Source organism: Crocodylus siamensis, chromosome 1 (genome assembly GCF_052110815.1).
Source record: "Crocodylus siamensis isolate JL-2025a chromosome 1, ASM5211081v1, whole genome shotgun sequence".
Taxonomy (NCBI): Eukaryota; Metazoa; Chordata; order Crocodylia; family Crocodylidae; genus Crocodylus; species Crocodylus siamensis.
In genome coordinates, this window is record NC_143395.1 from 387,840,464 (window position 1) to 387,855,934 (window position 15,471).

Consider the following 15,471-nt stretch of genomic DNA (forward strand, 5'->3'; position numbering starts at 1 on the left):
AATGTTGTGGGAGACTGTCAAAAGTCTTCTAAAGTCAAGTTATATCACATCTGCTCCTTCCCCATCCATGCAGCCTGTCACCTTGTTGCAGTAGAAAATTGAGTTCATTGGACATGACTTGTTCTTGGTGAATGCATGCCGGCTGTTTCTAACTGCCATCTTCTCCTTTGCATGTTTGAAAATAGATTCTTGACCTGCTTCATGATCTTTCCAGGTACTGAGGTTTGACTGACTAGCCTATTATTCTCTAGACTCTTGCACATGCACTCTTGCACACACATACATGCACACATACAGTTTGCCTGCAGATAGACCTGGCACTGCTCATCTGCTCTGCTGGTCAAAAAATTCAGGCACCACTGCTCTCAGATGCATCCTGTCTCACCCTGCCTACTGGAAGGCATCTAGTTTCTCTAAGTAGTCCCTAACTTGTTCTTCCATTATTCTAAGCTGCTTATCCCTTATCCTATCAGGGATGCCAACTTCACTTGTCATCTAGTAGCTGACCTTATTCTTGAAGGCTAAAGTAAAAAAGGCATTAAATACTTCAGTCTTCTCAGCATTATCCAGAACTAGATTGCCTTCTGTGTTCAGTAAGGGGGACCTGCACTTCTGTTGGTCTTCTCCTTATTTCTTGACATACTTGTAGAATCCCTTTTATTATTTTTTTTTCAACTCCCTTACCAGCTGAACTTCCAGTCATGCTTTGGCTTTCCTGCTTTTCCTCCCTCCTTGCCCATACAATACTCTCATCCCTCTTCCCTAGTAACATGATCAAGTTTCCCATTCTTGTAAAATTCCTTTTTTGATTTTCAGTTCATTGAAGAGATTGTTGTTGAGTCAGGCTGATCTCCCAGGAGGTGCTATGGGAGACGAGCCTGATTTTAGGTAATTGTGAGGTGCTAAAAGAAACACCAGTATCTCTGCCCTTCCACTTTGTTTTGCAAAGGAATAAATAAGAAGGGTGTGGGTCTGTGGTAGAGGTGAAGAGGTAGAATGTAGAAATGTTGGGCTAGTACTATTGAAAAATGCCTGCACAATATGTCCAATCCAGAATGGAGTCTTGAAATACTCTAAACAACTGAATCAGTTTTTCCAAGCAAGGAAAGGACTATTAAGTTGCTTTCAATTTTTGCTACGTTTAGAAAAATCTAGTCCTTTCATTTTATTTTTTATAATTTGACTTTGGGAAGAGACCCCTTTGCTGAAAAACTTCAGACTTAAAGGTGAAAGTCTGGTGATGAGGCAAGCATAGAAAAATAAAGGACTTACAACATAATGTCTTGCAGCTACAATGATGCTGGTTAAACCTGTGCTTAGTATGAGATCTGTTGTTTAAATTGTAAGCTCTTTGGGGCAGACAACATCTTATGTATGTACCTGAACAGTGCACTGGTCTGTTTGGATCAGTGGCTCCTAGAAGCCTCAGCCACAAGTTTACATAAAGCTTTTAAAGATTCTACTGTCAACACCTTTATCTGTACACAGCAATATTAAGTAAGTAGAAGTTTTTGTCCAAGATTAAAGTTCTTAATGAACTTGCTACTCACATAGTTTTTGAGTACTTTCTACTCATAGCCTTTTAAAGGTGGTCATACTGTGAGAATTGTAATGTGTTGTTTTTGAGATGTAGCTAAAATATTTAATTTGTAATTTAAACCTACACAGGCATTTGCTAACAGGCATCTGAAGGTTGTGGTGTTAATTCACCTACCTGCATGATTCCAAAGTCAAATTGTATTCATCAGTTTTTTGTTGATGTATTCTATTCTGCCTCATACAATTCAGTGGCCCACAGGTGTATAGTGCTAGAAACAGGAGGGAGTGGGTGGGGAGAAGGAGTGATAAAAACCTTCTTGTCAGCAGAGTGAGAGCACTAAATTCAATTAAGCTGATCTTTTCAGTAAGATGATACTTGCTGCATTTTCTTTTCTGACCAGACACCAGGAATGCTTAAAAAGTTGCATGTTAGGAATAAAAACATAAAACTCCTTTGTTTGATTTTAAGAAGGTACAACATGACTTTTTCTTTATAAAAGTATTGCTCAGGCACTCAACTTCTGTTACTCTGCTATGCTGATAAGTTTTAAGAAGTACTTGTCCATGGTTGTCATCTGACATGAATAAACTTTACTGAAGTTTAAAAACTGCTTGTCATAACAGTACTGGGTTTTTTTAAAGTTTTCTTCTAAAAAGATATTAATACTAAGAAAATAATATGGGATATCATAGTGCTATAGTTCTAAAATTAAATGGAACCATGTAGGTGTGGCCATATTTGTTGATACATAGATTGTGCGCATGAGTGAAAAGACTTAGGAAGTGTTTGGGGAGGGGTGTGTGTGTATTTGAACTGATATCTTTGTGTATTTAAGGGATCAGGTTGCTGGTCTATTTCATTCCATCCTTTTGTTTGGCTTTGTTTAACTGACAGGGTCTTGGAACAACACAAACTGACCAAAGAGCAGTGGGAGGAAAGAATACAGAACTGGCATGAAGAACACAGGGGGATGTTGAGGTAACTATTTAGGAATAATTCTTCCAAGATAAGTTTTCTTTATTTGAAATGAGTTTGATTTTTGTTTTAAAACTCCTTCTTTTCACCACCATCTAAACACAGGTTAAGAAGGATGGTTTAGTGAAGAGAGTATAGGAGCAGGGTGCCAGAGACCGGGGTTCAGTTCTCAATACATTCATACGTTTCCTGTGGGACTTTGGGCAAAGCTGTTATTTCCCTGGTGTGCAAATTTCCCATCTGGCTATAATATTTCCCTAGCTCACAATCATGGGTGAGGATAAAATTTAATCATTATGGGCACCTTTACACATGCTCTGCGGGTGGGGGAGGAGGGGCGCTTTAATTATAGCAACTCCAAGAACTGCTCTAATGGAAGTGCCCACAGCATCTCGTGTATTCAGCATCCCCTGCTTCAAAATGGCAGGAGCACTTTTAACTAAAGCTTGCTGTAGTTAAAGTGCCCCTGCTGCCATTTTGAAGTGCAGGGATGCTAAATACATGAGATGTAGTGGCTGTTGGAGCATGCCAATTAGCACACTCCACCGTACCCCATTAATCGAGTCTGCTCCGACATGCTGTAATTACAGTGTGTCCGAGCAGTGTACCCGCACGTCTACAAGCACCCTATGAGGACCATGAGTATGAAGGTGATGTGAACTGTATAAATATCTGAATAGATGTCTCCACAGTGCTTACAAACCCTCCAGAAGATTTAAATGAAGTTAATTTGAAATGCAAAACTTAAGCAATCTTTAGTTCCCCGCTTCTCTGCCTAGCTCATTTTTTGTCTTTTAATTATACTATCTTCTCTCCTCAGGGAAGATTCTATGATGGAATACCTCAAGATTGCACAAGATTTGGAAATGTATGGAGTTAACTATTTTGAAATAAAGAATAAAAAGGGAACTGAATTGTGGCTAGGTGTTGATGCTTTGGGTCTGAATATTTATGAGCATGATGACAAGTAAGTTGTTAACATTTTATATTTTTTTCCTGTGCAAGAGCCCTTGCTGAGTTTGGGGTCTATATATAGGACACACTGTACCTATGTGTAGTAAGGGATGATTTTCATCGTAAGAAAACTACAATTTAAATAAAAAGAAAGAGTGGAACAAAAGAACTACTCTGGTTGTAGTAGGAATTGCCGTGTAGATTTCAAATTTGTATTTCAAATCCAGAGGTTTTAATGACTTTTAACCTTTTCTTTGTATTGCTGCTTTCTTGCTTTCCATACTCTTAGGATCTTAATTTCACTGCAAATTAGAACAAGGACAGTCAGATATTCTTATAGCATAGATGGAACAACTCCTTAAATAAGAAGCATTTTACTTGTAATAACTGCAGGTAGACGTAGAGCAATGAGAACATCAAAAGCTGTCCTGTCCATCAAAAGTGTAATTTTTTTTCATCGAGGAAAACTAATAGATTAAGACATCTTTTTCTGTTTAGGAATTTAGGAATGCTTTCTGTTTGCCCATTCTTTGAAGAAGGAAAAGTTAAAAACTTGCAAAATAAGTATCTAAAAGCAAAAGAACAGAGTTATTCTAATTTCTTTCTTTCCAAACACTTTAAGAGCTGCTTATTATATATGCTTTCTAGAGCTTAAGTATCATGTGATACTAACCGCAGATTCAGGATGAGTTGAAATGAAACATAGTGAGTCAAGCATTAGATAGCTGAAACCCATTATTTTCAAATTAACTGCCTCCCCTGATAAACATACTCCCTGAGAGTATCTTTGGCAAATATGAATTGTCATTAGATAGCAATATAGCTCTGACGAGGCGAAGGAAAAATTGTTTAGAGTGTTCAAATAAAAGGCCTCCTTTCTGATGATCTGATGAAGCATGTCTCATTGTCTAAGCCCATTTGCAGTTTTTAACTTCTAATGCTTGTAACTGAGATGATGCAAGTGGAAAATACTTTTAGTCCAACTGAGAAAAACAGCATGGTTGAAACAGCTTAAATATGTATACCTATTTCTGGTATTACTGTAATTGATTAGATTATTTAAATCTCATGTAGGGGATAAAATTTCAAACTGAATTATAGGATTGTAGCAGCGTGCAATTCTCACGTTAAACCATCTTCTCAAACTTACTTTTGGTTAAATTTCAGTGTTTGTTATAATGAAGACATGCTTTAGAGTGAACATTTCTTTTGAGAAATTGTTTGTCCTCTTAAATGAAGGGTATGCTTAAAGTAAGGGTCAACAAATTATGATGTTCATTACTTAAATACATTATGAATAGTATGCGTCAAAGTTTGAAGCTTGTAACGCCCTCTTCTGATGCATCACAGCTGACTCTCAGCACCATACCAGCTTGTAAGACTAACTATATAATAATAAATCATTTGCTAAATTATCTCATTAACTGTCATTCCTTTAAGCTTTTTCCAAAAATCACTTTAATATTAAAAATGGAACCGAGAAAATGGGAAAATAGATTCCTTTTGATATTTGTTGGAAAATTCACCATTCATGCCTATTATTAAATATTAAGAATTTATTTTTTCTTTTTGAAGGTTGACCCCCAAGATTGGTTTTCCTTGGAGTGAAATCAGAAACATCTCATTTAATGACAAAAAGTTTGTCATAAAGCCAATTGACAAGAAGGCCCCTGTGAGTAAAGACTGAGTCTCTGGGTTATTTTTTTCTTTGTGGAATTTAAGTATACATTTATGCTATTGTGGCACTTGCATGAGTGTGGAATTCTTTCCTGCTAATTTTAATTGGCTCTGAGGCTTTCTTTACCTTACATTGACTATTTAGTGGCAAAATAACTGATGATCTAATATAAATGTTCATTTTCAATTATACAGGGAAATATATGTCTTTTCTTACTTTTTTGCTGCCCACTAATGCAGCATCCTCCTTTTGAATTGTAGATTGGGTCCAAAAAAAAGAAACCCCAAAACCCTTCATGTGTTCGCCAGTAAATTGAAGTGCATCAATGAGTTTCAACCATTTTGGAAGACCAAATAAATTATTTGTGCATATGCTTTACCTTAAAGAGTCCAAGCATGTTATTGAATGGCTCTTCCAATTAGTAACCGTATAGATATCTGCTGTTGGATTGACCAAAGAAAGAATTTCAGTTCCTGTAAGAATAAACATAGTCTTGCAAACCTAGATATATATTATTGGTGTATTGATATTCAATAACATTTTTTAGACCATAAGCACTCCAATGCAAGTATTTTAAATTTTAAATATTTCTTGCTAGGATTTTGTTTTTTACGCACCTCGCCTAAGAATTAATAAGCGGATTTTGGCACTCTGCATGGGAAATCATGAATTGTACATGAGGAGGAGAAAACCTGATACAATTGAAGTGCAGCAAATGAAAGCCCAAGCTAGAGAGGAGAAACATCAGAAACAGTTGGAGAGGTATGGTATTAAACCTTCTATAAACCATAATAAAATACTATCTTAACACTTCAAAAGATCTCAAGGGCATGGAATCTGAGTTCTTGGTGTTCCGGAAATCAAAAATCTACTACTTATTTATTAATTAAAAAAAAGAGATTGCAGGTTGGAATGGTTCATCTAGCTTTTTAACAGATAACCTTGTCTTTTGTGAAAATATTACTGAAAGCTCTGTCATTTTTCATAAAGCTCTTCCTTTTGCTAAATAGTTTAAACCTCTGTTGCTTGATTCTTTAAGATTTGGCAAAACTTCAAGATAGACAATACTAGTGGAACCTAGTACAGCATGATTTTTCTTTGACTGTTAGAAAACACTGTTGCAATTTGTAACACCAGTATGGTCACCTGTCCACTAAAGCCTTAGACATGAATTGGTCCAGCTTTGACCAAACATGTTTAGTTGCATTACAGGCCTGTTTTAAAGATCTTTCTGCATTCCATTTCAATACAGTATTATAATAGAATTCCTTATTTGTAGTGTAAACTGAATGTGAAACACATTCAAGACCTAAAATCTGCTTTTTCAGATAGCTGTGTAAACTGAGAAACTCCCTTGAAGTCATGACATTTAAATGGCGTGGGAAGAGGATTTACTCCTCTTTGGTTTAGCACCCATTCCTGTCTACTCAGCACTTCTTTTGTTTTTTAGGGCACAACTAGAAAATGAGAAAAAAAAACGGGAAATAGCAGAAAAAGAAAAGGAAAGAATAGAACGTGAAAAAGAAGAATTAATGCAACGCTTAAGAAAAATTGAAGAACAGACAATGAAGGCACAGAAAGGTAAGTTCTTACTTTATTTTTAGATTTATATCCCACCCTATCTCAGAGTGGCTTACAGTAAACAAACAACCCAAGGATAAGAGTCCCCAGACAACACCCCAAAACAGAACACCAGCTTCCTCCTTCCTGCTGAAACCCACTGCTCATTTTGTTGTTTTTTCCCTCATCTCCCATTCCAAACCTTGCCAAGGTGTTAGGTGAATGCATATGGGTAGTTTTAGTTCTATTGTTTAGGATTGTTTTTTAAGTAATTATAAAATTTAGATACTTTTCATGGGCAGTTTCAGGTACAGTTCCAACTTAAACATTTTTTTTATATTTGTTTGCTTAAAGAAATGCTTTATGTGCTCGCTGCTACACGGTACATTCCTTAAACGCTATGAAATGAGAAACAAGCCAACAATAAGCACAAAGGAAATTGAAAAATAAGACTTTTGAAACTTTCCAGTTTTAGCAAAATAAAAGGGTATGATGAAAGGTAAAAGCATGTGTATATTAATCTCAATTTTTGAATATTTGTTTAATTTGCAGTACGGGTTATTTAGTCTCAAGTTTGTGAAATGCTGAGGACTTGAAGTTACATTAAGTGCAAAGTTTTAAAAAGAAAAAAAATTGGAAATACAAAATTGTTTACAACAGCAAATATAATGCTGCCCCCTTGTGTTTCTATATCACAACAATATCTTTAAGCACTATTGGTGTATTTACATAGATTATCATCAGGGATCCTGGTTTTCTCCATTTAAAAAACAAACCCAATTCTTGGGTTAAAAAAATAACCCAAAATCCACATTTTGCCATGATCAAAATGAAACACCACTAATATATAGCAAAAAGCGGATGATAAATCAGGGATCCCGGTTTCTCTCTGATTAAAAAAAAAAGAAAATCCCCACTTTTCAAGTTAAAAAAACTATTCCAAAATCCATATATATGGGATACTTTTTTAACCTGAAAATTGGGGATTTTTTTTTAATCATAGAGAAACCAGGATCCCTGATTTATCATTCGCCTTATCATATATGAGTTGTTATTTAGTAAAAACAAATCTAAAGCCAGAAAAATCGAAATTGCACTTCTTACTGCTCCCCTGATTAGGACAATTTAAAGGTGATATACCTACCAAATGGTGTATATAATTTTCTTCATTCTTGGCTACAAACTTGGCGTTTGTATTATGGTAATAGCGAGCTGCACTTTAGGCCCTCTCACATACCACCATCTGGGGACTGATTTTGCTACTTTCAGTGATCTTTGAGCATTGCACCACTGTTAGACTCCTACCAAGTGTGTGTGTAAGCCCACATGCAGAAACCACCCCCTCAAAGCTGACAAAAAGGAGCACTGAGTGCAAAGTCAGGCAGTGAAAAAATATGAAATACAAGAAGTAATGTGCATGTGTGGTGATAATGTTAATTGTACAATCCCATTCTGTATTTTTCCATGGGAGCCTGTCTCATTCTATGTGCAGAAGGAATAAGTGAGTCCAGATTATGAGCGACTTACATGAAAGAGGCTGTTGTCTAGGCCTGCTGTCTGCTTTGTAGCAGAAGTTGGCAAATGTAATGCATGAGGCAAGGGTTATTACAGTGAAGAGATGGTATCTTTACTATACCAATTGAATGCTACTCTGGAGAAATGGATTCCTATCTCTGTCAGTGCTACAGGATGTTATGTGCTGCAAGGAAAGGTAGTTTAATCAGGCTTCTCACAGGTGATTACTAATTATATGACATTCTAGGAATCAGATTTGTAGACGTACTGAGCACTCGCAGCTGTAACTGAAGTCAACAGGAATGATACTTTGAACACACAAGGGTAGGGGCGTATGAAAAATTTACTCTGAGGTAAAAGGGGGCATGGCATTACAGTATGTCAGCTGCTGAATAGTAACTGTTCATGTGCTTACTGCAACCCTGCAGTAATTGGAAGCTAATTACTGTGGTAACTTTAGCTAGCTCTCAGTGAAAATGGGGTAATCTGCCATGGGTTAATTTCCATTTAGCATGGGGTAAGAGCACACAAATGGATAGTTGCTATGGAGCTCCAATGCACTGCAAAATATCTGTCACTAATTGTTCCTGTGTTCCCACACTACAGCTCTGTAATGCTAAGTGTGTGGAAGAATGGGTCCTAGTAATCTCAAGTTAGGCACCCAAAATTAGTATATCCTTCTGACTTTGACCTTGCCGTGCCTTGGGCCCCTAACTGTAAAACCTCATCTCTCACAAGGTGTTGTGAAAATCACTTTTTGTGAACCTGTTGGGATAGCGTTAGGTAACATATGCATCTGCCTTCAAAGAAAGATTTGGTTTGCGTGCAGTAAATAAGTGTGGTGTCATACATTGGAAATAGAGAATCATTACTTGTTAGCAGGGCATGGTCCATCCTGTGCTTCACTTAGTTATATTGACTATTTATTTATTTACTAGATTTGATTAATATGTTATCTTTCTAAGAAAAGGCTCTGGGTGGCTTTCAGCGCTAGGCAGAAATTAGAGAAAGAATAATATATTACAGTAAACTGTCCCCCCTCGCCCTCAATCTCCCAAATGCAAAAGCAGTTCACCCTACTTTTTCCCCTCATGCTCTCCTACCTCTGACCAAGAAGGGTATCCTCGCCCTCCACCCCAGTCCAGCCCAACCCAACCCAGTCATTCTCACTTAATCCATAAAAGAGAGTATCCAAAAAATTGCTTGCCGTGTGTCCCCCTCACCCCCACTCCTCTAATGTCAACTCACTCCCAAGCCTACCCAGACGAATCCACTCCCTCTGTTAGTGTCTCTCCCGGCCTGTACCTGCCTCTGTTATGGCTGCATCCTGCCTCCAAACCCCCTCATCCTCCCCGTCCTTCCTTCCCACCCACCAAAGAAACAAATTATTTAAAATCTAAACAAAAATAACAATAGAATATTGATCTCCCCCCCCATCTTTGTTGTTGCCAAAGTGATGTCCTTTTTGTGATGCCTACCCCAAGGCAGCCTGCAGTCAATCCCATGGTCCCAGACTAGCTAGACCTTACCCTCTTCCAGCTTACGTGGGTATGTGGTATGCCTGGTGCTTATTATCTCCCACCCCCCTCCAGGCTTGTGAGTGTGATTATTTTAATTTATATATTATTTCTATTTTTATATATTTATATTTATATTTTTTATCTATATGATGTATCACACACACAAGCCTGGAGCGGGGAAGGGGCTGGGGGAGGGGAGATATTTTATATTTGTGTTTATATATAATAAAACACACACACACACACACACACACAAACAATATTTACATAAAATTAAACAATTGTACCATTGTATAATTTTTGTTGGGAATTCAACATGAGTCCTTCTGAGCTTATTCTTTAAGGGGAAGGTAAGAATGAGTCTGCTGTAACAGGAAAAAAGAAAAGCTTGCATGTCACTTAAAAACCCGCAATACTATTTTAAGGGTGTCTATATTAACCAGATACAGCATGATACCAGATACAGTATCCATCAAGATAACACGGTGTGTTGAGGTATAAATCCTTCTAGGCACTGTTCTCTGAAAAACTGCTTTCTAAATCTAACTGTTGTTGACATTGTGTAGCAAAAGTGCATGCTGAAAGTGGCCAACAAGTTCTTCTATAGTGCTTAAGGAATATCCATGAGTCATTGTAGTGGAATACTGTTTTAGGCTTATCTTCTGTATCAAAATGATTATAACAGGGTTGGAATGTTGTTGCAGCCACGATGGTCTGGGAAATATCTGAAGGGCAAAATTTTTTGTAATATTTTTTCATTAGACAAACTCTGTAGTTGGTGAAGCTGTTGGAGCAGCTTTCAAGGAACAGGTGCCCTTCCTGAGGTCTAGGCCCAAAAGTTGGTCCAACAGCTCTCAGCTAAACAGTTGATTCAATAAAAGGTATCAGTGAAAAACCTTTGCTCAGACATGACAATAATCATGTGAAATGCTGTGGCAGAGTACTTAGTAGTCTCTTTTCTAAGAGGTAAGGGTATTGTTTAGTCTTTTTTTTATCAAGGTGGAGCAGGAGAGAGGAAGGGGGGGTTGGTTGATTTTGGAGTGGCCTATTGTAGGCCCTGTTGTCTGTGAATGGAATTGTGACTACTCATTTTTTAAATTAGCCCTAACTGAACACTAGTTACCAGTAATGCCAGTTTTAAAAAAATAGGAACCTTACTTTACACTGATTTTCAAAAGTGCTTGATACCTAGCAGTTCCTGTTGACTTTAAGCAGCCTGTGTTAAATATAGTGTTTAGGTGTTTAAAAATAGGTGTTGGAGCTTAACTTGGGGCACCAGGATTGAGTATCTTGGCCGTTATTCTAGGTAAGTTTAGAATTTTTTTCAATGGTTTGTTGAGCTATGCATAACAGGCAACATAGTTATCAGGACAAACCAGGTGGCAATGTCTTGACATTTTCCCTTTGGCCAGAGTTAGAAGAACAGACGAGAAGAGCTCTGGAACTGGATCAAGAACGAAAGCGTGCAAAAGAAGAAGCAGAGCGCTTGGAAAAAGATCGCCGTGCTGCCGAAGAAGCTAAAGCTGCTCTAGCCAAACAGGCTGCTGATCAAATGAAGAACCAGGAACAGCTAGTAAGAAGAAACCCCAGAATCCCTAAAACCAACCTATGGTTATTGAAACAAGTTGAAAATGTAGTCTGTTTACTTTTTTTGCCAAAGGAGTAAACGTTCTATCCTTTTGATCATAGATAACCATAAATAAGCTACAGTAGCTTGATAAATTCCAGCTTCGATAAGTAGTTTGCCACTTCTACATTAAATATTGACCTATTCATTATTAATAATCTTAAAATGCTAATAAGAATACTAATTTGTTTTGAAATACATCCTTTATACCATATAATGACACCCAGCAATGATTGTCCTCTGATCAGCTCCAGGTGTCATTGCAGTTTGTGTGTGTCTGGTAGCATATTATGCTCAGTTACCTGTTATAGGATCCTATTATGCCTCTGTGATTTCAGTAGTTAAAGAAAACTAATGCAATAAAGCTTCCATGTGGGATCTTAGTGTTTCATATCTTCACACCTTAATTCTTCCATGGAATTCACTTGTAAAACTTCTTTTGGCTTCAGTGGGAGCCGGGTTAGCCAGTATTGCATTAACCCTTTTGAAATCCCACTGATAATGCAGCAGTAATCTCATATTTCACTAAAAGCACTTGGCTTGGGTATACTACAGTATATTCTGTCACAGCAGATGTCACAGTGGGATGTTAGAATCATAGAAAATTATGGTTGGAAGGGACCTCAGGAGGTCATCTAGTCCAGCCCCCTGATCAAAGCTGGACCATCCCCAACTATAGTATCCCAGCCACAGTTTGCCAGGCTAGAATTTCTCTAGTAAAGGAACAGCCCCATTATGGTACCTGGCAGTTCCTCAGTGTAACAGGCAGGTTGAGGGCAAGGAAGGGAGTTACTGAGAATCTGGGTTGTGGCACCAGCTTATGAGGTAGATAAACTAAGACTGTGGTTAACTACGCTGGAACGCCTCTAGCTGTTACTTTATGTCAGTTGTACCTCCTTTGGCAGCTCAGTCTGGGAGTTGTAAAGATCATCCCTAACCAGGGATTTTCTACCTGGGGAGATGCAGCACAAACATTGTCCCTCAAGCTCATTTATAATTAAAAGTTCTATTTTTGAAAGGTAGAAAAATTACTAGTGTCATAATGAATATATTCTTTTTGCTCAGAGCATAGCAAGGCCTTTTCCACTTCTATTGTAGAGCCAATAAAGGGTATTGAATTAACCTTTCTACTTCATTTCCTCTCTCCTAGGCAGCAGAACTTGCTGAATTCACTGCCAAGATTGCACTTCTTGAGGAGGCCAAGAAGAAGAAAGAAGAGGAAGCTACAGAATGGCAACACAAAGTAATGAAGTCTTACAGTGTGTTAAGTCATAGAATTATAGGAAATTAAGGTTGAAAGGGACCTCAGATCATTTAGTCCAAATCCCTGCTCAAAGCAGGCCATCCCCAACTATGTTTTCCCAGCCACATCTTAAAAATCTCCAAGGCTGGAGATTCCACAGCCTCTCCAGGTAACCTGTTCCAGGGCTTTACAACCTTCTAGTGAGAGAGTTGTTCCTAATATCTAACCTACACTGCCCTTACTACACTTCCACTTGAGATCATTGCTCCTTGTTCTGTCATCACTATCACTGTGAATCATCTAGCTCCATCCTCTTTGGAGCCACCCTTCAGGTAGTTGAAAGCTGCTATTAAAGTCTCTCTTAATTATCTTTTTTCCAGACTAGATAAGCCCAGTTCCTTCAGCCTCTCCTCATAAGTCATGTGCCCCAGTCCCCTAACCATTTTTGTTGCCTTCTGTTGGAGACACTCCAATTTGTCCATGTCCTTTCTGTAATGAGGGTCCCAAAGCTGGAAACAGTACTCCAGATGTTGCCTCACCAGTGCTGAACACAGGGGCAGAATCACTTCCTTCAGAATCACTTCCTTCAGTCTACTGTCAACACTCCTGCTAATGCAGCCCAGTATGCCAGTAGTGTTCTTTACAACAAGGGCACACTATTTGCTTGTACTCAGCTGCTTGTGCACTGTAATCTGCCCTTTTCTCCAGAGCTGCTGCTTAGCTAGTCAGTCCCCAGCTTGTACTGGTTCATAGGATTGTTCTGTCCTAAATGCAGGACTTTGCATTTGTCCTTATTGAACCTCATGAAATTTCTTTTGGCCCAGTCCTCCACTTTGTTGAGGTCTCTCTGTATACTAGCCCTACCCTCCAGCATATCTACTACTCCCCGCAGCTTGGTGTCATCTGCAAACTTGCTGAGGGTGCACTGTATCCTACGTTCCAGGTTACTGATGAATAAATTGAACAAAACTGGCCCCAGGACCAACCCTGGGGCACTCCACTTGATACCAGCTGCCAATTAGACATTAAGCCTGACAATCCAGCCAGTTTTCTATCCCCCTTGCAGTCTTCATTTAACCCGTATTTCCTTAGCTTGCTTGTGAGAATGTTGTGGGAGATGGTATCAAAAGCTTTGCTAAAGTCAAGGTATATCACATCTGTTCTCCCCACATCCATACAGCCAGTCATCTCACCATAGAAAGCAATGAAGTTGGTCAGGCATGACTTGCCCGTGGTGAATCCATGCTGACTGTTCCTAATCACCTTTTCGTCCATGTGCTCAGAAATACATTATTTGAGGACCTGCTCTATGGTTTTTCCAGGGACTAAGGGGAGGCTGACTGATCTGTAGTTCCCAAGATCCTCTCATGGTCACTGCTACCCAATTTGCCATCTACTATTACAGGGGTAGGAAACCCCCAGCATGGGTGCCAGAGCTTGGCACACAAAGGCATTTTGCTTGGCACAGTCACCTTAGACCTCTGCACTACTACTTTCCCCACCAAGTCTTCCCTGTTTGTGAGCAGCAGGTCAAGAAGAGCACAGTCCCTAGTTGGCCTCTCAAACACTTGTACCAGGAAGTTATTCGCAACACTCTCCAGAAACTTCCTGGATTGCCTGTGTACTGCTGTGCTGCCCTCCCAGCAGATGTCAGGGCGGTTGAAGTGCCCCATGAGAACCAAGGCCTGTGATTAGAAAACTCCAGCTTGCTGTCTGACGAAAGCCTCATCCACCACACCCTCTGGTCTAGTTTGGTGGTCTATAGCAGACACCCACTACGATATCCCTGTTATTGTTCTCCCTTGTAATTGTAACCCAGAGACTTTTGACAGGCCTATCTCCAGTTCATAATAGAGCTCTGAGCAGTCATACAGCTTTTACATAAAATGCAACTCCTCCTCCTCCTTTTCCCCTGACTGTCCTTCCTGATGTTATACCCATCCATGGCAGTGCTTCAGTCATGCGAGCTATCCTTTCAAGTCTCTTGTTATTTCAGTCACATCATAGTTCTGTGACTGTGCAAGGACTTCCAATTCTTTCTGCTTTTCCCAGGATCCTTGCATTCATGTATAGACACTAGAGATAATTAGCCAATTGCCCTACTCTCTCAAGAAGAATAAGAAGGCCTACCCTGTTGCCCCCTCTGCTTGTTCTTCCTCTGGGTCACCTGTTTCCCCACTTAGTTCAGGGCTTTGGTCTCCATCCACTGGTGAACCTATTTTAAAGTCAGGAATTGCCAAGGGGCTAAGGGATATGGCACCAGAGCTTGGTGGTATGAAGTACTTCCTTCTTTTAGGCTCCTCTTGAAGCCTAGCTAAAAGAACTTTCATCTGCAAGTCCTTGCAAACATTAATATTTTTAGTGAATGGCTAATCAACATGTTTTCTCATCACAACCCCTCTACATTCATGCTTATAGCTTTTAGTCTGTAAATAACAAGGACTTCATTACTGTATGGAAGTAGTGGTATTCTTAGACTAGCTAAACAATTTTTGTTTCTAATTCTTTGACTGTGTATAATTTATTTTGCAGATGAGAACTATATATATGCTAATTACTATTATTGTTATTTAGGCTTTTGCAGCCCAGGAGGATTTGGAGAAGACCAAAGAAGAACTCAAGACAGTAATGTCTGCTCCTCCTCCACCTCCCCCACCACCAGTTATTCCTCCAGCTGAGAATGAGCATGATGAGCATGATGAGAACAATGCTGAAGCTAGTGCAGAACTGTCTTCTGATGGTGTCACAAACCACAGAAGTGAGGAAGAACGGGTGACGGAAACACAGAAAAATGAGCGTGTTAAGAAACAGCTCCAGGTAATGAAGGTTTGCAGTTGCATTAATGTTATAATTACAGCT

The 15,471-nt window shown here is 38.9% G+C and overlaps 1 protein-coding gene across 2 annotated transcripts in view; it reads left to right on the forward strand.

Annotated features, from left to right (window-relative positions):
- The window catches only part of RDX (radixin), a 67,157-nt gene that overhangs the window by 48,146 nt on the left and 3,540 nt on the right, over nucleotides 1–15,471 (forward strand). For both annotated transcript variants that reach the window (XM_090029416.1, XM_090029425.1), the window contains exons 6-13: nucleotides 2,435–2,518; nucleotides 3,336–3,482; nucleotides 5,045–5,141; nucleotides 5,746–5,909; nucleotides 6,598–6,728; nucleotides 11,155–11,315; nucleotides 12,520–12,612; nucleotides 15,187–15,429. In XM_090029416.1, the coding sequence (XP_089885542.1) occupies nucleotides 2,435–2,518; nucleotides 3,336–3,482; nucleotides 5,045–5,141; nucleotides 5,746–5,909; nucleotides 6,598–6,728; nucleotides 11,155–11,315; nucleotides 12,520–12,612; nucleotides 15,187–15,429 (1,120 nt within the window). The remainder of the gene's footprint in view (nucleotides 1–2,434; nucleotides 2,519–3,335; nucleotides 3,483–5,044; nucleotides 5,142–5,745; nucleotides 5,910–6,597; nucleotides 6,729–11,154; nucleotides 11,316–12,519; nucleotides 12,613–15,186; nucleotides 15,430–15,471) is intronic.